A 22,093-nucleotide genomic window follows, 5' to 3' on the forward strand; every position below is an offset into this window, starting at 1 on the left:
CGTCTCCCAAACGGAGACAGCTCAGGCTTGCGATGAGAAGAGAGATCTGAACAACCACGCGGGAGGAGGAAGACGCCGGCGAAACCGGGGCACAAGTATTTTCCAAAAGGGAATCTCAGGTGACTGGGAGGCTCTTCCAGCCCGGAGGCAGGACCCCGGACCGAGTCCACGCTGCCCAGGTGGACCCTGACGTCGTGCTTGAGGGGAGGCTCACGTCGGTCCGAAAGGCCAAACTGGGGTGGGGGGACATGGCTTGTCCCCCTCCCCACCGTGGCTTTGCTCCCTCCGCTCCCAGTTGCCTTTCTGTGGCTGCTCAGCCTTCCTCCCCTCCATCACCGCCCTCCTACCAGGCGAGACCAGCACGGTCGCCCTTCATCCTTCAGCCAGGGAGAGGCACGGGCTGGTGGTAGTTTATCTGACAGGGGCATGACCGAGGAGCTCAGCACCAAAACCAAACCACAGCGGTTCCTCCTCCACCCCCAGCCGAGGAAACCCAGCGAAAGGAACACGCCGCAGATCCCGTTATTTGGGATGAGAGAGGGGTTGAACGGAGAAAATCGCTGTCAGGCAGCTGGGCTCGCTCCGTGACTCACCGTGGGCTGGGACGGCAGCCAAGGGTGGAGCTGGACTCCCCCGAACAAGGTTGTATTGCAGCTGCTCGGAGATTGTTATTTAAAGACATTTTCTCAAAGCCAGGGCTTGGGTTTGGTTCCCCTCCCCCCCCCCCCCCCCCTCAAAACACACGTTCCCGCTGGAAATGCTCAATGACATTACTTCTCAAACGCGAAGATAAATGGGGTTTGGATTGCTGCGTGAAGCATTTCCAGGCAGACCGAGGTCTCCTCCTTGATGGCCGTCAACGCTCCAGCTCATCCTCTACATCCCAAGCTGGTCCCTGGTGGAGAGGGGGGGGGGGGTCGGGGGGCTGCGCCCCGCTTCCGCGCCACCGAAGTCCCAGCAATGTAAAAGGGAACGAAAACTTCTCGTCTGTGATTTTTGACGGTACGGGGACCACGGCAGCTTCTCCGGTGGTGAACCCAAAAGGTCTCCACCTCACCAAGAGGCGACCGGTGCAGAGGGAGCTGCCAAGAGCTGGGTAAAATCTGACGTTGGTCCAACATCTGCTTTAACTCCGCGGTGGCGGGATGTCGCGGGCAGCCGTGCTTGGCCGAGGTCTCTTCGGGCACCTTGGCCAGCCAAGCTGGTGACCGCAAGGTTGGCCAAGGTGGGCAAAGCAGGGTCCCAGCCTGCCCCAGGCTTTCGGGGCTGGGAGGTGCAGGGTTAACGGGACATTTACAGACCGGAGCAGCGTTTGGGACCTGCTGCACAGAGATGCAACGGGGTTTGGCACTGCTGGCTGGCTGGGACCTGCACAAAAGTTGTTGGTTTTTTTTTTTTTTCTTCATGTTTCAGGCTCTGGGTTTTCCCTGGCTCGCTCCCAGCGGGAACAAGGCCACCTCTTCCAATGACCTCCCAAAAGCACAGTCCTTGCTTGGCCTCGGCACTGGCCGCTCTCCCACTTCCAGGACCCACTCGGGGTCAGGCTCAAGAAGGGGTCTGGAAACCCTGAGCATGTTTTCCTGGATCTGGGCAGAGCATCAGGTTCACGGAGGAGCCAGGAAACATCCCGTGTGCTGTCCCCGAACCATCTCGCTGATATTTTTGCACAGCCCTGCCATGGACCCGGAGGGGTGGCATCGCATCTCAGCAGGGGGGCTCGTTTGGGATGCTGCCGGCTGTCTTCTTCAGCGAGTCCTGGTAATGAAACCCGATTGCGATCTGGGATGGGATGTCTCCTCCCAGCCGTCGCGCAGCTTTGCCGAGGCAGCTGCCTTGGCTCACCCCAGGGATGGTGTCATCTGAGGGCTGGATGAAGTGACTCTTCCGAGGTGAACGCGGGTGCCGGAGCTGCGGACGCTGCCCGGAGCTGCCAGGGGAGCTGCTCCTGCCAAGCCAAGCTTGTGCCGGGTCCAAAACCGGTGTCCCCTGCTAGGGAGCCAGCCCAGCCTCCCTGCTCCAGGCGAGCAAGTGGAGGGCGGGATGCAGCCAGGGAAACCCAGGGTCCCGGCCAGGGAAACCCAGGGTCCAGCACTTCTCCTCCACTGCTCAGATCGAGGTGGCGAGCCACGCCGTGTCACCTTCTCAGCTCCACACGTTTGGTGACCCCAGCCACCGGCACTGCAGCACCTGGGGGGGGGGGGGTCCCCTTGCCTGCCCGCTCTCCCGGCACCAGGGAATGCTGCGGCTTTGGGACTGTTGTCCCTCTTGCACCCTGGAGCATCCCGGGGCAGGGGATCCTTCCCTGGGTGCTGTCACCTCATGTCTGTGACGGCTACGGGAAAGCAATAGCTAAACGGGGCACGGAGATCCCGGCAGGCATAATCCCCTCCATGAAACCGTCCAGCTCTGCCTCCAAAGCCACCGGCACTCCCTGGTGCCAGGAGAGCAGGCAGGTGACCAACGGTCCAGGACCAGCTCCCTACATCCAACATCAGCTGGCTGCTCATCCTGCCCAGGACCAGCTCCCTGTCTCCAACCCAAGGCAGTTGCTCACCCCAACGTCCTCACTCCTCCCCCTGCGAGCCCGTCCTCTCCCCGGCTCTCCGCTGGATGCTCATCAGAGCCCGTGCGTGCTGGAGGACGATGACCGCTTCTCCAAGGAGGGGAAGAGATGCGCAATCAGGGGCGCAGATCCAGGCACCACCGGGATGTTCCCATTAATCAGCAGGGTGAGGGCGGCTAATAAAGCCACAGAGCTCAGCCGCATGAGTCCTGGCCACAGCCCTTCCACTTAGCCTCTAACAAGCGTTGCTTAGAGGGCTAATAAAAGCTAATAAAACCCAGAAGTTTCCTCCCAAACCAGTGCCAGCTGCCCGTAACGGCCCCGCAGCCCAGCTCAGTCCAGCCCAGCCAGGGGCTGTTTCGGTGCCCACGAGCCCTGGGGACTCTGCAAAAGCTGCAGCTGGAATCAGGGCTGTGCTTGGGTCCTGGCCCTGGCGAGCTGGCGGAGCCGTTGGGAGATGCACCGGGACCAAAGCGGGTTTTCCACCTCGTCGTGCTGCAGAAGGTTGTCCAGGATCAGGTCCTCCCGGGCTGCAGCTCCAGAGCAGTGCAGGAGCATGCCAGCCGTGCTCTCTGCCTGCAGCAACCCCCCGCCTGCGAAGTGGCCTGGCCCCGTCTGTCTCAGAGCAGCTCCCTGGCCCCTTCCCTCTCCAACATACCAAATAAACCCCGAAAGCACCATTTCTTTCGCATCCTGTGCGTGTGCATTTGTTTTTGCTGCAGCAGTTACTTCCAAAACCCTCGACCTCCCCCGTGCCCAGCCCCCAAAAACAGCAAAACAAGAAAGGAAAAGCTAAAGAGGAGAAATAACCTCTGGTGGCCGAGAAAACAAGGGCCTGATTCTTTGCAGCTGGGCTGAGATATCATCTCCCCCCTGGTAATGGAGACCATCTGCCCCTGGTTCCCTGGGCTCCCCACCGCCCTCTCCCGCTGCCCCTGCTCCGCTCGGGTCCCTCTGGTTTGGGAATGTGGATGCAAACGTCAAGTTTCCAGTGGGGAGATGTGGGGTACGTCTATCCCAGGAAATTAGTGATACAGCCCATCATTTGTACTTTGCGGATGGGAACCAGCTGTGCTCGCCCACCGAGCAGTGGCTGGAGGGGGCTGGGGTCCTTGGTCCTTGCTGGGGTGCTGGTGCATCCCGCCGTGGTGCTCCCCGGCCGCCTCTGCTGCTGCTCCCCTTCCAACCCTGCCGCATCCTCGCTCTTGCGTGGCACCGTTTGGGGGTCGTGGCGGCTGGTGGCAGGGACCGGGAGGCCCTGTGTGGGGCGCCTGAGGCAGGAGGGATGTCCTCGGGGAGACGGGAGGGATGTCCCCAAGGAGGGAAGTCCCTGGAGAGGCAGGAGGGATGTCCTCGGGGAGACGGGAGGGATGTCCCCAAGGAGGGAAGTCCCTGGAGAGGCAGGAGGGATGTCCAAAGCCTAGAGGAAGCCATCAGCATCTCCAGGGGTCTCAGGGACGGCATAGCCACAGCGTGCAGCAGAGGGTGGGAAGGATCCAGCCCCGGGCTCGTTCCCTGGCAGTTCTTGGCTTGCCAGGGGACGGCAAGCTGGGGATCGGCGGGCACGTGCTGGTCTCGGCCCCAGAGGAAACCCCAAAGCAATGGCAGCGCTGCTGGGCCCGGCTGCGGTCGGCAGCATGGCGTGGCCCGGGTGCCTCCATCCAAACGGGTCTTTCCATCTTTAAGCCCTGGAAAAATGCTTCTTCGGGCCGATCCTGCCATGGGGCGAGGGGTGGAAGAGACGTGTCTTTCCAACCCCTCATTCCTCTCGCTGCCAGCTCCGGGCTGTCCCCGGCTTGGCGACCATACTGTTTGCCAGCAAAACGCGTGGGCGGGCGGGCGGGCGAGCTCAGCCCTGAGCTTGATCCTATTTGTTCCGCGGGAAGGAGCCGGGAGTGGAAAGTCCCGGCAGGCTTCGGGCATCCCCGGTCCAGCCCCATCGGCCTGGCCGGGGTCTCGGCACGCCGAGGGCTCCTGGGGCTGCAGAGCAAGGTGCTTCCCACTGCTCTGCCTTAACGTCACTTCCCTTGAGGATCCTCGGTCTTTGCATGCTGCCAACATCCCTCCCGCCTCCCCGCCGCTCTGGTTCCTCCTTGCCCAGGCAGGAAAACCCAAGCACGGGGCTCAGCAGCCTTGTCCCAGCAGCGACCGCTGCTTTCCTGCCTGCTTTGCAGCAGGCATTTCTCCCGCGGGCTCCTAACCCCCCCCCCCAAACACCACCGAAACCGTGCCCGGACCACCGGGGAGGTGACCGCGAGCGAGCGCTTACCCGTGCCGCCGCCGCCTCGGTCCCCCTTCTCTCCCTTCGGGCCTCGGTCACCTGGTAAAAGAAAGAGCAGGGGGCATAAATCTTGCTAAAATCAGATTTTTACTGGATATCCTGCTCTTAGGCAACGCTGTGTGTCTGTAGCTCTTGGGGGGCTTTATCAGTTTGGGGAAACCGAGGCAAACGACTTTGTCGGCCCCTCTCCTGACCCCTCGGCCGTGCTGCACGGCAATGGGACCCACCGTCTCACTCCCCCGGCTTCTCCTGGGATGCTTCTTTTTAAAGGCAAAATCAACCCAGCCCTGGGAAAACACGGCTTCGTGCAGGGTTCATCCCGCGTGGGGCCAGCCGTTCCCTGGGCTCCCTGTGTTTGTATTTCATGCCCAAAGTGGCTCTTTCCCCCTGGATCTGCCGGGGCCGGGGGTGGGCCCTGCCCTGGGTACCCTCTCGGTGGGGGGGGGGTTGGGGCTGTGCAATACCCCCCAGCTCGGGGTGCAGGGTAAGGATGGGAGAATGGGGAACCCCTCAAAAATCCTCCCGGGGTGCATGTCCCGTAGCAGAGGGAGGACGGAGGGCTGGCGGTCCCTCGAACCATCCCACCCACACTGCTACACCCCCACCCCGAACAGCCAAGCCCTGGCTGCCGGGCAGCAGCGGAGCGGGAATAAAGGAAAGCAAACCCTGAATCCGGGGCTAAAAAAATCCTATTTAAGGCTAAAAAGGCTTCATTTTGCAGGGGTCAGGGACAGGGACGTGGCTTCCTGCAGCCTTGATGGAGCATCACCCCTTCCCACACCCAGCTGGCACCTCCTCACGAGCAGATTTGGTGAACCAAACCCTGTATCCCTCAAAAGGCAACGATGCTGGGGGCAGGGGGCGTTCAGGCCAGCTGGGTAAACAGGCTGCCTTCAAAAACATGCCTATTTCCATACAAAAATAATGAGCTCAATAATTATCTGTGTCACGGCTTGGCTTTCCCCGTGGCTCGCGAGCGTGGCCTGCCTTCTGCCTGCCTCCCACCACCTCCCTTAACCCCTGCCCACGCTCCGGCTTTGCTCCTGGCCGGCGGCAGCAGCCGCGTTTTCCCGTGGCGTGCACCGCTGAAAACACCGTCCTGAGTGGGGCCGTGGGCTCGGCTTTGCTGGTCCTGGTTTTGCCCCCGAGGCTGCAGAGGGAAGGGGCCGGGGAAGGCTCCGGGCTGCTCCGGCCGGCGATGCTCCGGGCGAGCCCCAGCCCTGCGGCACGGCCCCGCTTCGACATATCCTCCTCTTTTGTCTCCGTGTAAGAACAACAAACAACACACACGCACTCAGAACTTTCTTACAAAATAAAATAATAATAGAGGGGGGGAAAAAAGAGCGTGCAGGAAATTCTTGCCCTTTAACTTGGAGGCTCTGGGAAGGCGAGATTGCTCCCCTGGGCAGCCGCAGCTGTGTCAGATGGAGGAAAGCTGCCTGCAGCCTGCCCCGCTGATGGGAACCAGATGACAACAGCCCCCCGAGCAGCGGGAGAGAGGCCAGAGATGCTGCTCACCGGCACGTGATGGTACTGGGATGCCGGAGCAGCCCGTGCTGTCCACCACCTTCTTTCCCCAGCCCAGAGGAAAGGGGGTTGGAAAGCAACAGTTACTGTTCTTTTGTGTTCGTCCCCAAAAATCCGGCTCTTCCGGAGCAGAAACGCTTTCCCTGCGGGGTCTGGGCTGCATCCTATAGGGTATCCTATAGGAATGATGGAGAGAGGTGAAGGTGGAAAGATGGAGCTCGAGGAACAGGAATATATCAGCTGTGCTGGGCAGAAAAGTCGTGGACTGAAACTCCTGGAGTAAATAACTGCTGTATCGTTGCTGGTCTCATTAGGGAGGTGACAGCAACTGGGACGAGTCGGGGACTTCAGAGGTGCTGCACGGGAAGGAAATACTCTAACAATGGGAGACCTCAACCCTCAGAAATGGTTAGAAACCCTTAAGAAAAAGACCAAGGCAAAAAAATTCAGCACAAATTGAAACTGTATGGCACTGCTGCAAGAGGAACAGGCTGCCCAGAGAGGTGGTGGCTGCCCCGTCCCTGGAAACATTCCAGGTCAGGCTGGACGGGGCTCTGAGCAACCTGCTCTAGTTGAAGATGTCCCTGCCCACGGCAGGGGGGTTGGACTAGATGACCTTGAGAGGTCCCTTCCCACCCAAACCGTTCTGTGATCCGATGATTCTATGAAGAGGCACGGCTGGCAGAAGGCAGCGGAGCCGGTGGTGAGACCTCCCCAGCAGCCGGGAATGCTGCGGGGGAAACCAGGGGCTCCTGGCACAGGCAGAGCGAGATGCCCAGCAGCACGTCTTCAGGGCCAGGTGCCGCTCTCCTGGGAGCCCTGATGTCATTAGCCAACGGGGGGCATCCAGGTCTCCAAAAAGCAGTAGATGGGCTCAGCTTAAAGATGCCGAGGTGTTAAAAATGGGTCCAGGGGCTCTTGAGGAGCAGGAACCGGTTACGGATGGGGAAGGAAGAGCTGGTGCAATGGGCTCCGTGGCTGGACCCGTCCCAAACGCGGCTGGGGAACAGCCCATCATCGGAGCCGACGCTGCTTCGGGATGGGTTAGTGGGTCTAACCAAAAGCGCGCCGTTCTGGATGTGCTTCTCCTCCCCATCCCCGACCTGTGCTACTGCATTAGGCTTAAGCTGGGTTGGTTTTTTGTTGTGTTTTTTTTTTTCAGCTTCATATACATCTGGCAGAGGAAAGACCCTTTAAAAGAAAGAAGTGTTTTATGGACGATGCCAACAGATTCACAAGGGTGCTTTAAAACACATCCCGTCCCCTCTGCCTTATCCTTCCCCCTCTGCCTTGGCTTTTCCCGTGCAGTCCTCCAAGCTCCTTCATTTCCTCACTCTCCTGGAAGGTTTTTCTTCTTATTTTCTCTTTTTCCCTTCTTCCCATCACTCTCCACAGCGAGCAGAGGGGACAGCCCCTTCAGCGGCACAACTCGCTGACTTCACCCCGGGGTCAAGCCCAGCTCCCCGAGGTGTCAGGGCTGGAGAGCATCCCTAGCTGGGGGCAAAGCCCCGGTGAGCCGGAGAGAGCCTCGGGGCTGGGACCAAGCCCGCGAGTTCAGGAGAGCCCCTTGCTGGCATCACCGCTGGTCCTGCCAGGAGGTCCTGCCCAGTGCCTTCACCCAACAAGTGTCAAGGTCTTGCTCGGCTGGTTCCCACTGCGGGTAAATCAGTGAAGCTCAGTCTGGTTTTTCTGGACTGTGCACGCAGTTTTGGCACAGATGCCACGACGAGTGACCCTCAGCCCTTCCCATGGCAGAAGCTTGGTCCCCACCGACGTCCTGCTCCTGGGCATCACCTCTGCTCCAAAAATCAGCGCTGCTGAGAGAGGCAGGGCACAAAACCTGCAAAGCTCACGGGAGAGGACATCACTGGAGGAGGGTGGAAAGAGCTCCTGGGTCTGCAGGGTGAGGTGGACCACCATGGTCTCGGAGCAAGTCCCAGGAGAAGCTGCCAAACCCCCATCTTCACAGGCAGAAACATGTTCTGCCTTCAGCAACATGCCAAAACCCTCCTCCTTGCCTGCACATGGTGTTTAGGAAGGGGACTTCTCTCATTGCCCTGAATTTATCTACAAATTAGCGATCCCTACCTTGGCCCATTTACTGCTGTTTCCTCCTGAGCGTGTTCCCTGCGTGATGTTCTCCATGGAAGAGTGAAGAAGACTGATGTACACTCACTTTCCAGAATAATTTTCCCCATTTGGAAATGAGGAAAATAATACTCCACTGGGGTAATTTTGAGGGAAAATGCATCAAGGATAGGAAAACGCCAACAAGGGAAAATACACGGGACTTTGCTGTGGAGAGGAGAAGCTGTCCCTCGACCGGGTCAGACCACCTCTGCGAGATGGTTTGACCCGGGATTTTTGGTGAGGAGGCTCATCCACCCCAGATGTGCCCCCGCCAGGACAGGCTGCATTTCCCGGGGAGCCGATAGCTCTCCTGCGCTCAGAAGAAAGTCATTATAGAAGTGTAAGACTAGTGCTGCAGAAACACAGGCCTTTACTTAAAGCCCGGGCTTGGACCGTTGCCTCACTCGGTGTCTGTTTCCTATAAATTTCAGAGAATCCCATAAACTGTAGAAATTCAGAGCTTGCTGCCAGCGTGGTTTGCTATTTATTGGAGAAGGGTTTGGATGAAACCCCCTTATCTGAGCACCCCTGACCTCTGGGAAGTGGGCAACGGGGGCTGTAGCTTGGGGCTCCCTTCGTAGGGGACACATCCAAGGCCTGGAGGTGACCTCCATCCACATGGGGCCAGCAAGGGGAGGTGGAGGGAGGGATCCCTGTGCTGGTGATGGCCTCTGGTGGGACCTGGGGGTGGTCCATCCCCCCCGGGGGGAACGCCTGATGGCTTTGCCGCTGTGGAGTCATCCTCACCCCAAACCAATGACACATCCAAGAAATGCACGAGGAAGGGGGTGCATCCAGTCCATGGCTCGTGGAGCCCCGAGATGGCTAAACTTTCTTCATGCCAAGAGGCCTCCTCAGATACAGAGATTCCTCTATGCCAGCGAAAGGACGATAGCTAGAAGCAATGCACCGCATGACAAAGACCTGCTAACCCCCGTTGCTGCCTTTGGTGCGCCATCCAAGCCATTGCCTCCCAAAACCAAGAGCAGAAGTGCTTCTTCTCCCTGGGCAAGGGAGAACCTTGAGATGAGGTCTCCATCTCCTTGAGATGGAGACCGGCTTTGGGGAAGGGTCACCAAGCTGGTGGGGGTTGGTGCTCTACCACTGCGGTGTGGCCATGGCTCTCCCCTGGAGGCAGGGGCTGTGCTGGGGGGTGGTCTCCACCACCTCCTGGGCTGGTAAGCACTGGAGAAAGTCTTCGTCCTCACTGTTGTGTCTCCAGAGAGCTCCTTGCTGGAGCTGTGATGCCCACCATGGGGTCTGTTAACACATCTCAGCGCTGACCCAGCACAGCAGCTATTAACATCTCTGTCTTAGGGGTGGAAATGTGACGCGGGAGCCCATCAGCCTCCTCCCTCTGGAAGGGACGCGTCCCCTGGGGATGCGTTTTGCAGAACAAATCTGGCATCAGGGCTCGGTCTTCTACTGGAGCCCAATTCAATTTGCCCAGGCTCCTCAGGATAATTTGCTCGTCTAATGAGCACTTGGCACCGGCCAGTGAGAAAAGCCCACTTTCCTCTGCTCCGGGGAAGGAGAGGAAACCGCGATCCCAAAGCACGTTGTGGTTTTGGTTGGCGGACCTCGGCATTTGATGCGCTGCCAGGAACATCTCGGCGCCGATGTCTCCCTTGCGTTAGCACCCATCCCTGCAGCGCTCACGCCTTTGCAAGGCTTGTCTCAGGGACGCATCCAGGCGTTAGTTTGACCTCCTGCAGCATCAGACCAGGCGTTTTTGCCCCGCAGCTCTGATAAAGTCCTGCACCCCCACAACACGATATTGCAATCCTGCAGGCCGGAGTTACCTCCAAAAAAAACCCAAGAGAGAGCGCTGGAAAACAAGCATGAAATGCTGGTTTCTTTATTCTTGCAGCGCGCAGGGCTCTGCGCCCCGCTGGCAGCCTCTGCCTTGGTGGGAGGACGGAGACTTGTCCCAGCCACATCAGCCCAGAAACCCTGGGCTTCCAGTTAGATGGGACGGGGTGATGGAAATAGCACCCAGCAGCGTTCTTCAAGACTACGCAGCACTGCATAAATGTCATCTAACCAGCCACGTGGCCTGGAGAGCCGTCTCCAGCAGCTAACGGGCCCCAGGAGGTCAGCTTGTGCCCGGACTGGGGTGACTGGGCGAGCGGTGGGATGAACAGAGCCATCGTGTCAGTAGGGCGGGTGATCACAGCAGCGATGGCTCGAGGGAAAGAGGACCAGCCAGGTGCTAATCCTGCAGGAGACTTTCTTGCCTTGGGCTGCAGCTCTGGGAGCTTCACGCTGCTCCCTCGCTACAGAAGGAGGCCACTGGCAGCGTCTCATCTCCTGCATCTCTTTTCTACCTGGATCTAAAGCTTCCTGGGGCCGCACCGGGAGGCACTGGCACTGGGAGGCGGATGGCGTGTCCCTAGGAAAGGTCCTTCTCCTAAAGACACCATGAAGCGGAGAAGGGATGGAAGATGTGCTCCTGCCCCTAGACTACAAGGGGCTCTCTGGTGGCATGCAAGATACAGGAGATGGCCACCGCTGTGGCTGCCGCATGTGAAGGATGGGCCACCAGACACGGCATGGGGGTCTCACCCCAACGCCCGCCCCTGGCAATGACCAGCTCTTTGGAGGACATACAGAAAACTGGACACCAGCTCTGGGCCAGCTCGATGCCAAGTCTGCAGATAGAGCAGAGAGAGGATGTTTAAAGAGGAAGTTTTCCTTCAGCTTTCACACGTGTAATTCGCCCAAGGAGCTCGCTGCATGAAAGCGAGAACTTGCAAGACAACACACGGGACCTCCAGAAGAAGGGACAGCAACACCTCCTGCCTGGAGCGCTGCCTGCAGGGCTCCGGGCATTTTCCAGACCCGGACACCGGTCTGTGGCCACGGTCCCAGGTCCTGGTGGTCAGTGCGGCCACGTCCCAGGTCAACATCACCCACAAGCATGAGAGGAGGGGAATACACCACTTTGGCCACCGGTGACCAGGGCAGGCTGCAGGCAGGGCAGCTCTGCCCGGGGTGGTGTCCCTTCCTTGGGCTGGGCTCTTCCTGCCTCCCCCTGACCACAAGGCATTTTGAGGCAGAAAGAGCATGTTTTGGGATTATCCATCCTGGTTTAGGTTGCAGCATGGAACTTCTTTTAGAAGTTCTCCTGGGACAGATCTGTCCTGCTAAATAGGTGTGTGGCCACTTCCTACACCCACAGCTTCTCCCTGCTCTTAGCCGGGGCGTGGTGAGGCGCTGCAAAACCACAGCGAGCCGGAAAAGGTCACCAGCAAACAAACACAAGGCTGTTCCTAAAGCCCTTGGCCAGAGCCAAGCGTCGGAGGGTAGCCCGGCAGGTCCTCACGGGGCTCTGGCGAGTGCCTGGTGCAGGCAGCGCTGCCCGCCTGCCTGCGCTGAGCCCCACGGCAGGGCAGGAGCATCACCAACCCAACTGTTTTGCCCTTCTCCCTCCAATCCCTGGACTCTCTCCACCGCTGTGCCTTGGTGGGAAGGTCTCGGTGCAGAGGTTGTTCATCGGCGCAGAGGTCGTTCACGTGCAGGCTCACAGCTCAGCAAGGTTTCCTCTCCCCCCAGGAGCTCCAGGTGGGTCCCAAGCCCCAAGGACCTCTCACACCCATGACCAGTGCCTCTGCCCCTCGTGCCAGTGGTCTCTAGAGACAGTTTGCTGCCCAACGAGCCCAGCCAGACCCCACGACCCAGCCGGGAGCATGCGCAGAGGCTGGTCCTTACCTTTGAATCCCCGCATCCCCACTGGGCCCGGAGGGCCAAGATCTCCTTGGTCCCCTTTCAAGCCACGTGGTCCTGGTGGCCCTCTCTCCCCGGGTAGCCCTGGAGCGAGGACAAAGAGGCAAAATGACCCTGTTGCAGCGGAGACCTACAAAAACCAGATGTGCATGCGCGCACACACGCGCACGCACGCACACGTGTCCTGCTTGCCAGCAGACGTGCCAGTCGGTCTCTGGTTCTTTGCCAGGAGTCGGGGACCATCAGGAGACACCTGAGAGTCCAGCCCATCCTCTCTTTCTGCACCTGCCCCCGGGTACGGGATGGATTTAACCCAGAGACAGGCTGGTGCTAATGCAGCTCTGAGCATCTTAGGGCTCAGATCAAGGTAACTGGGCTCCAAAGCTGGAGACTAAGGAGGAAGAGCGAGGAGCCAGGGTGGAGCAGAGACCCCCAAGGAGACATTAGCTGCAGGTCCCCTGCATCCACGCACGCTGACCAGGCGGGTTTGCTATTTATTGGATAAGGGTTTGGATGAAACCCCCTTATCTGAGCACCCCTGACCTCCAGGAGGTGGGAAACGGGGGCTGCAGTTTGGGAGCTTGGGCTCCCTTCATCGGGGACACATCCAAGCCCCAGAGATGACCTCCGTCCATGTGGGCCAGCAAGGGGAGGTGGAGGGAGAGACCCCTGTGATGGTGATGGGCTCTGGTGGGACCTGCGGAGTGGTCCCACCAGACTGACCCAGCAGAGACTCAGCCCGAGCCTGAGCCCGAGCTGGATCCGAAGCTCCTGGGGGAGAAGTCCTTCAGATGGAGCTCCTCCGGCACCCGAGCTTGGCCCCCTGCCTGGCGCGATGCTGCCTGTCTCCCCTGCCTGTGCTGAGGGAGCCCTGAATTCCCCTGGCACTGTGCCTTCCGCCCCTCCTGGGCTGGGCTTTTCCAAACTTAGTCAATATTTTCCTCTGGTTTAAGAGGAAAAAAAAGTTGCCAGGAGGAATTTGGGCACCAGCTCCAGCGGACATGGTCTGGGGCTTAACTCTTTCCCTGCCGCGTCCGGCCAACGCCTCGCCTCCCTCCCCGGGGGTGTGCTGCAGCGTGTCGGGACCTGGCTATGGATTTGGGTAGAGGAGCTGGGGCAGAGGCAGGATGGTAGATTCGCTGCGCAAAAGGGGATTTATCAAGGGATGCTTTACAACGCCCGGCTACACCTGAACCTGACCTTCTCATACCCAAAGGGCTGGTGCTGTGACCACACCCAGAAAAGCACCAGAGAAAGCGAGATGGAGAAAGACCTAAAATAGCGGCCCTTTCAGCAACTCTTCCCGAAGGTGAACCCTCCAGAGATTGTTTTGTTTTTCTGTTTAAACAAAAAAAAAAAAAAAAAAGGAAAGAAGCCAGACGATATATTTCTGATGCTTGTTACACCCAAGAAAAACAGCCATGAATCTGTCAACGCAAAGAAATATAGCCGTCGGTGAAACAAGCACAGGCAGCCAGCGCTGAGGAGGGCTTTCGGAGAGCGATCGGGTTTCCAAGCTGGCTCTGCCTAACTTGGCTGGTCCTGCCGCCCGCCAGGGAGCCAGGGGAAAGGGGGTACCAAAATATGAGGTTTTAAGCCCAGCCCAGGACCAGCAGCTCAGATGCTCAGATGTGCTGAACCCTCCTGCTCTGACACTGGTAGTCCTATGGGGGTCATGTCTTCAGCAGTCAAGGTGAAGCCAGGGCTGGACACCCTGGATGGAGAAGGAGGTCCATGCCCCAGGCAGGACGGATCCTGTCGCCTCAATAGGAAAGATCCTCCTGGGGACAGAAAGTCCCCACCAAAGGGAATCCTCCATCACCTCTGTGCCATCCCCGGCTCTTGGATGCAAAGCCAGTATTTCTAGGTTTGGCTTAAAATTAGAAACAGGCTCAAGCCGAGTCCTGTTTCTCAGGGCAGGGGGTGTCTTCTGTTGTTTTTTAAATTGAATTTCTCTCAAAAACAATGGTTGGAATTAAGGGGAAAAAAATTGGCATTCTTGACATTGAAAAAAGTGTCCTATGAAAAGCCTCAGAGCTGCAGCCGGTGGCCAAGTCCCCTCTGCCAGGCCGGAGGGACCCTGCCCCGGGTCTCCATGTGCTGGCAGCGAGGCCAGCCCCGGCGCTTTGCAAGGGCTTGGTTTTAGTGAGCACGGGGTAGTGGCCAGCTCCTGCACAAACCTGGGCTGGGTGGCTGTGTCAAAGGAGCCTGGGGGCATCAACCTGCAGGTGATGGACCCTTGCAGCTCTCGCCGTCCTGGGGCCAGCTGGGAGACGAGGGAGACTTTTTGCCCCTAAAGACCGGCAGTCTGGCAGGAGAGGGGGCAGCAGGTTAATCCTGTTGCTCTTCAAGACTTGTGCGTAGCCGGTGAGGTCCCAGGGGACAGGTTGGGAAGTCACCAGGAGGTGTCCCGTTGACTCTATGGACTTTGGGTGAAGGCTTGCAGGGTTATGGGCACCCTGGATGTGGTGTTCCTTACCTCGCAGCCCAGGCAGGCCGGGAAGACCGGGTTCACCCTCCATCCCTTCGTTGCCTTGGTCTCCTTTGGGTCCTGGTGGCCCTGAAACACAACAGGTATCGGAGTGCAGCCATCGCGCCCCAGCTTCGCAGCTGTGCAGCAGATGCACCAGTGCATGCACCCACCCACCCTTCCCCAGCCGTTAGCATTCATCAGGTGTCCAGGGACCTCTCATAAACACAGACCCCCGCAGACAGGAGCAAAGTGGCAGCGAGGGAGCTTGCCAGCAGCCTTCTTCCACGATCTATGGATTTTGAAGGCCAAACGTGACTCCATCAACCTGTCTCACGTGCCAGCAAATTTCACCTTGCAGCTCCTGTGGTTCCACCTTGAGCGTGACTCCATGGGAAATTCCAGTCTCCTGGAGTTTCCTTTTGACCAAAAGTTGTGACATCTCCAACGAAATAACATTAAGAAAAAAAGAAAAGAAAAAAAAAAAAAAAAAGAAATGCATTTTGGAAATATTGAGGTGAACCTTTAGGAGAGGATTTGCATCACTGATCTCATCAGGAACTGGCCATCAGTGATTGCTTTTTGGTGCAAACTCTCGTGATCGAGCAGAAAGTCCAACCCAGTAATAGAGTTATATTCCTCAGCCTGCAAAAGGCCAAGTCCGCAAAGCTGAAAACAATTATGAGCTAAATCAATGGAAAGAAAGAATTTGAACAGAGGGGAAAAAAAAAAAAGACTCATGGGATGATAGAAAATAGGGCAGAGAGAGGCCCCGAGGGGTCATTTGGTCTTTGTCCTACCAAGCCAGGGTGATAATTGGAAACTGTTAAACACTCTTTTCCTAGAAACCCCAAAAGCCGTAATCTCACAGTTGTGCAGAAAGCAAACAACCAGCCAGGGCTACAGGCGACGTGGTAACGCGAAAGGATGAGGAGAGGAAGAGGGGGGATGTTTAGCGGTCTTAATGAACGAGTAATTAGAATCTGCAAATATTACGCAGAAATCAGCAGGTTCCTGAGCAGGTGAACTGCAGCAAGCTCAGGAAACGTCCCGAGCTGGAGATGGCCAGGGGCTAGGAGAGGACTGCGGGGAACTATTGCGTTAGCTTGCCCTGGGTTTCCTCTTCCCTAGGTGATGCACATCTCCGGGCGCCGAGAGGACGTGGGGACGGACCCCAGACCCTGGGTGCATGTCTCCTGTTCCCGGTTGGCAAAACAAAAGGATGCAAAGAACAACGGACCCCCCGGGAGAGCTGAGTACAATGAGGAGGCATTTTTGGGTGGGAACAAGAGGAACCACGCGCAGCAGGGACACTGCCTGGCCCTGGGTAGGAGAGGCAGGATTCTCCATGATGGAGAAGGTCCAGCGACGTTCAAGAGCTGCTCCACAGAGGGACATGGGGCAGGAGCCAGGCGAGGTGGGCGCTGTACGAAGGTGCTGGGGTGGCTGGTGAAATAGTTTTCATCCCCATAGCACTAAAGAAGGGTGTTCAGACATTAAATCATCGAATCACAGAATAGTTTGGGTTGGAAGGGACCTCTAAAGATCATCTAGTCCAACCCCCCTGCCGCGGGCAGGGACATCTGCAACTAGAGCAGGTTGCTCAGAGCCCCGTCCAGCCTGACCTGGAATGTTTCCAGGGATGGGGCATCCACCACCTCTCTGGGCAACCTGTGACAGTGTCTCACCACCCGCATCGTAAAACTACATGTTCTTAAATCTGCCTACTTGCCTGCTGGAGTTTGAAAAACTGAATAGATGGGCAAATAAATAAGCAATAGGAAGCACCCGATTGCATAAATAGAGGGTGTTAAGTACAGCCATTGATTTTCAGTGCCCCAAAAGAGCAAGAGGGAGGTCAAATCGTGCCAGTTTGTTAAAGTGGAATAATGTGGGTATGTTTAGGCTGCCCCATATCACCCAGCCCCTTCTGAAATAAAGAACTAATGGAGAATGTATTAAAATAAGTCGATACCATTAATTTCAGCCTACAGGGCATTACAGAAAGCAGAGCCTGCTGGAGATCCATGGCTTTATGGAGGTGATGGTGATTTTGATGGGTAGCAGTGGGAGTGTCAAGGCAAAGGGGTTTTTCTACCAGCACCATCTCCTGCCTGAAGGCCCCACGTGTCCCAGGATGAGCAGTGAAAACTCCGCATGACGCAGCCATGCTCCTGGGTTCAGGTCAAGTTCTTCCCTCCCCTGCGGCACCCCAGCACAGCAAAGGTTGGGCTGCTGAAAACCACTTGCCTAAACAAAACAGATGCTTTCCCACCGCGAGCAAAACTAAAAGCAGCCCTGGAGACATCTGTGGCGGGAGCCACCGAGGAAAGGTCTCCCATTTCGTCACCCTGACTTTGCCCCAAGCATCCTCTCCGAAGGGAAGGGGTCCCACACCAATGGCACTGGAGCAAAACTACTGCTGACACAAAATGTCTTTCTTCCCCCATGCCGGCTCCAGCATGGCTCGGCCGAGGTCCCCTGTGCAGGGGCAGCTCCGACAACTTCCATCTGCTCTGGTTTTATCAGCACACTGGGAAATAACCCACACTAGGGCCCCACCTCAGTTCTGTTAACCCTGGAAGGGCCATGGGATCTGCCCGCTCGGGGCATCTCTCGGTGGGATGGGGGTTGGAGCTGCCCGTCCTCCTTAAAATCAGCTGCTACAGTGCAGCCCCCCCAGTCCTCTGCCACCATCTCATCTCATCTCATCTCATCTCATCTCATCTCATCTCATCTCATCTCATCTCATCTCATCTCATCCCATCCCATCCCATCCCATCCCATCCCATCTATCATCTCAGAAAACTGTCCCAAGGGACATCGGGGAGGTCAAGGGCATGGACAGGCTAAGAAGGGAACTAAGTTTCATGGAGGATGACCATGGGCGACAGACAGTCTCATCTGCTCCGTAAGAGCTGGAGGCTGGGAGAACACAGCCGGGAAAGAGACATGTTGTCCCTTTCCCTAATGCCTGGGGTTAGAAACAGGGCTTGGGGATGGGCAGATTGTCAGGCTGATCCTGTTTGCTGGCTCCTAGGTTTTGGCATTCATCCTTCAGAGCTATTCCCACAGTAGTGAGCCCTGTGGTCCATCAGCCACCAGAACACCTCTTGGCTACATCCAGGCAGCTCCATGAGCAGAGATGGTCCCATTCCCAGGGACAGCTGGTGGGCTGGGACACAGGGAGCAGCTGGGGTGGAGGATGCATGAGCACTGGGAGGGGTGGTTGGGAGAGGCTGAGCAGCACTGCAGACACCGTGCCAAGCTGGTCCCCACCCCACAGTGTTTGAGGTTTGCACTCGGGAAAGAAAACCCCAGCCCAGATGCACCCCTGCTTCACCCTCCTGCCTGCACAGGGCTGGGCTGCTCACTGCATCAGCGGAGAAGAAAAACCCTCCAAAACCATCGGGACGAGGACTTTCATGATATGCACAGATCTGACGGCCAGATGGGACCGTTGCAATCACCCCGCCAGACCCGCTGCGAGCCAGCACATCCCACCCAGCGAGTTGTGCAAGCGGCTCCGGGCAGGCGGTGGATGATCCCGGGCATCCTCCCTCCTGGTGACACCATTATTTAAGACCCAGAGCCCCTCTGCGCTGCGAGGCCAAGCCCTCGAGACACACAAGCTGCTTGGCATCGTCGGCTGCTGGAGACGAGCCTGGGGACCTCCCCAGGCTGCCATCACCAGCAGACAGCCTCAAAAAGCCAGAGCCCGGGGTAGCTAAGGTCTCGGGGGAAGGAAAATGCACCCCCGAGCAGGCAGCCCTGCATCGCCCAGGACTGGCTCTGCTGCTGCAAATCCAGCCAGAAGCATGGTGGATTCATCCAAGGACATTTGGAGCCGGGGTAAAGCCAGCTGAGCACAAGGCTCCTAAATTATCCACGACCCATCGCTGCCGACAGAAAGCGGGGAGGGAGGAGGGATGGGGAGGGAGGGAGGTGGGGGCTGCCAGGAATGTGTCAGAGCAGCGGCTGATAAATCAGGTGCTGGCCCGTTGGGAGGGGATTTGTTTTGCTTTCTGCTCATGTTAATTGGAGTAACATGGCGCATGGGTGTCGGGCTCCACGACAGTCCCCTTCCTCAGTGGCTTCATCCAAGAGACGGTGATGTCCTCCCCATGGCAGTGGGGGCAAGAGAGGCCACGGGGGTGGGTAGGCAGCTACGAAAACCTCAAAGCAGCGGGTGCAACATAGTCCCAGCAGCCCCGAACCAGGCATCGGGAGCCAACGTCCCCCAAGGACCGGGGAAATGACCCCTATGAGCTGCTGGTACCCGAGGGTGATGGTTGGCCTGGATGGGGAGATGTAGCTGCTGCGGTTCGAACTACATCTGTCCCCTCTCGGCTCAGCAGACGGCCAGAGGGAGCAAGTGCTTCCCCATCTGGTATTTCAGCTGGAAGGACCAGAAATGAGCAACAGCTCATTGCATCTCTGCAGGTGCAAACCAACAGCCTAGAAGTGGGACAGCAACTGTCCCCCAACCTCTTGCTCTGCCCCAAGAGCTTGCACTGGGCTTTTCTGTGTTTCTTCATGGCTTTTCCCTCTCCCATGGCCATTCGCTGGGACTGTGATCAGGTCATGGCGTTTAACAGCCATGGATGTGTCCTGCATGAATTTGTCCAGCTCCTTTTGGACCCGCTTGGGTTTCTGCCTCCACAAAGTCCTGCAGCAAGGGGCTCCAGCTGGGTGAAAAGGTGGCATGTGGGAAAGGGCTGAGCCTCTCCTGGGCTTGCTGCCCACCATTTCATTGGGTTCCCCCTTGCTCTTGTGCCATAAATCACGAAGATGCTCATGACTTTGCTGGCTCCCATCACAGCCCTGTTTGGCTGCCCCAGTTCCCAAAGAGCCTGACCCTTTCCCTTCCCCATCATCCCACGAAGCCAAGCTGCTCCCAAGGAGTGCAGCTCCCTTCGCTCCCTCTCCTATTTTAGCCTCTAAGATCTTTGAAGCAAAAGCCACCTCTCCCTTGGTGCAGCACAGAGGGACCCTCCTCTTGCCGCTCCCCAGTCACATCAGGCAGCCGGACCGGGGTCCACCACAGCAGACGTGGGTTTCTCCAGTGCAGGCATCTCCACCTGAGCTGGTCCCCTTGGAGCTGGGCTGTCCTAGGAGATCTAGTGCTGTGGGATGCAGAGAAGTGGGTGATCCCACGGCAGCAAGACAGTAAGGTATGAAACAGCTGGAAATTCCTGACATCAGAGAGGAAGAAATGTCCAAGTAGCTGGTTAACCCTGGCCATACAGCTACGCTCACGAGATAACGGTGTGACAAATGGCTGGACCTTGCAGATAATTAAGAAAAAGGGAGTAGATGCTTAGCAGACTGCGGGGGCGGGGGGGGGCAGATTACCGAGGCAACCATATTAAATACCGAAAAAAGGGCATCAGCAAAACTAGAATCAATGGTCAAGAGTTAGCAGGGATGGGTTGTTTATTTCACCATGCTGAGGGTGTTGAGACACTGGCCCAGGTTGCCCAGAGAGGTGGTGGATGCCCCGTCCCTGGAAACATTCCAGGTCAGGCTGGACGGGGCTCTGAGCAACCTGCTCTAGTTGCAGATGTCCCTGCCCACGGCAGGGGGGTTGGACTTTAGAGGTCCCTTCCCACCCAAACCATTCTGTGATTCTATGACTTGGGAGGGGCTGAGGGTGGTAAAGGAGGAGAAGATGGGAGGGGGGAAATGGAGTAAAGGGGATGTACAGTAAAGCAAATTATGTGATTGATGATGACTGAGGGAACTGGTGGGCAGCCTGCTGCTTGATCACTGCAGTACGAAGCAGGGCAAAAAACCCACCGTCTCTGTCGCGCCCGGTCTGGTTCACTTTCATGGTCAGGAGAGACCTGGCAGAGTTTTTTCCTGGCATCTTTGAGGGAACCTTGGGAGCTTTCTTCCTAACATGGACGGAGGAGCATTTGGAGAGTCCAAGAGTCCAAGGTGATGGAGACACCTGAACACCGCAGACACCTCAGCAGTGGTGCCTGGTGGATTTGATACACCAAAGAGTACCTGAGACATCCCCACAGGACATCCCCATGCCACAGGGACCATTTCCACCACCACCCAAAGCACCGAGGACACCCCCCTCCTCACGACAGCTTCATGCACCGGCGAGGGAGCTGCTTATAAGAGGTGCTCGGCTTACCCCGTATCATGGAGATGTTCTTCAGCGCAACGGAGTGCTCCCAGTCCTTCAGCCGCAGGTCCTCCGTCACGTTGTTGAGGATGGCCAGCTCGTGCTTCAGCTGCTCCTCCATGGCTATGTGGATGAGGCGCATCTGCCGGGCATCTTCGGTGGCGTTGCTGATCAGCACCTGCAGGTCCTGGATGCGGGTATGGTGGATGTTCACGTCGTAGGAGAAGGTCCTGTTCATGGTGTCCATGGCCCCGTTCACGGCCATCACCTGGTCGCTCAGGCTCTCCACCCTGCTGCCCAGGTGGCTCAGGAGGTGGTCGTGGTGCTGCAGCAGCAGCCGGCTGCTGTTGCCTTCCACGGAGAGCTTGTACATCTCCTGCTGAGCTGCGTCGCTCTGCTGGGTCAAGCTGTCCCAGAGGTTGGACACCGCCTTGTCAGTTTGGCTGGCCTGGGTCTGCAGGCTCCAGAGAAGCCCTTCCAGCTTCTGCAGTGACCCCGTCATGAGGAACAAGGAGTCCGAGTGGTTCTGCAGGAGGTCCTGGAGCCTCCAGATGTGGTCCAGCATGTCGCCCTTCAGGGGTAGGTGCAGCAGCTTCACCTGCATGTCCCTAAAGCTCTCGTTGAGGCGGTTGACGTTCCCCATCAGCGCCTTCAGGTCCTCGGGGGAAGTCTGTGGTCTGGAGACTGCAAGGGATGGAGAGGAGAGGGCATCAGAAGCCACCCCATGGAAGCGGGGACCCTCCTGAGAGATGCAACCCCGCCTCCTCCCAAGGAGCGCTTGGACATCCCCCTGTTCCTTGGTGCTCAGAGGTGGAAGCCCTACCTCAAACCCCAAAAGGTTCATCCCAAAAGCCCCTCTCTGGCCCCACGGTTTTCTCCATGGTTGGAGAAGGAGGTTGAAGGTCTGGAGAAGGAGACACCTCGCTCGGGAAGGACAGCAAAAGCTCCCAGCAGCTCTGGGCTTCGGGGTGGCTCTGGGCTTTGCCAGATGGGTCACGGTGCTACAAAGCTCTACCTTGTGGCTTTGCCCGGCTTGTGTTTGCCTTTGGTCAGAGGACTGGCGGCTAAAAGCATCCGCTTCCCTTTCCTGAAAACAGACCTTAAAAACTGCTAAATTCCCCCGCTGAGGTTTTAATTTTAATTTTAACAATCAGGTTTCCCTTCTGGCTGCTGATCCCGGGCCTGAGCTCAGCCCCTTGCTCTATAATGAAGACCATCAGGCTGGCTCGGCAGGTCTCCACGGCGCTGGGTGCGGTT

At 57.7% G+C, this 22,093-nt stretch overlaps 1 protein-coding gene across 1 annotated transcript in view; it reads right to left on the reverse strand.

Annotated features, from left to right (window-relative positions):
* The window catches only part of SCARA5 (scavenger receptor class A member 5), a 39,693-nt gene that overhangs the window by 2,225 nt on the left and 15,375 nt on the right, over positions 1 to 22,093 (reverse strand). Inside the window, 4 exon segments of the mRNA XM_076335376.1 lie at positions 4,833 to 4,883; positions 12,213 to 12,311; positions 14,707 to 14,787; positions 20,846 to 21,520. Of these exon segments, the coding sequence (XP_076191491.1) occupies positions 4,833 to 4,883; positions 12,213 to 12,311; positions 14,707 to 14,787; positions 20,846 to 21,520 (906 nt within the window).

Source organism: Aptenodytes patagonicus, chromosome 3 (genome assembly GCF_965638725.1).
Source record: "Aptenodytes patagonicus chromosome 3, bAptPat1.pri.cur, whole genome shotgun sequence".
Lineage (NCBI taxonomy): Eukaryota > Metazoa > Chordata > Aves > Sphenisciformes > Spheniscidae > Aptenodytes > Aptenodytes patagonicus.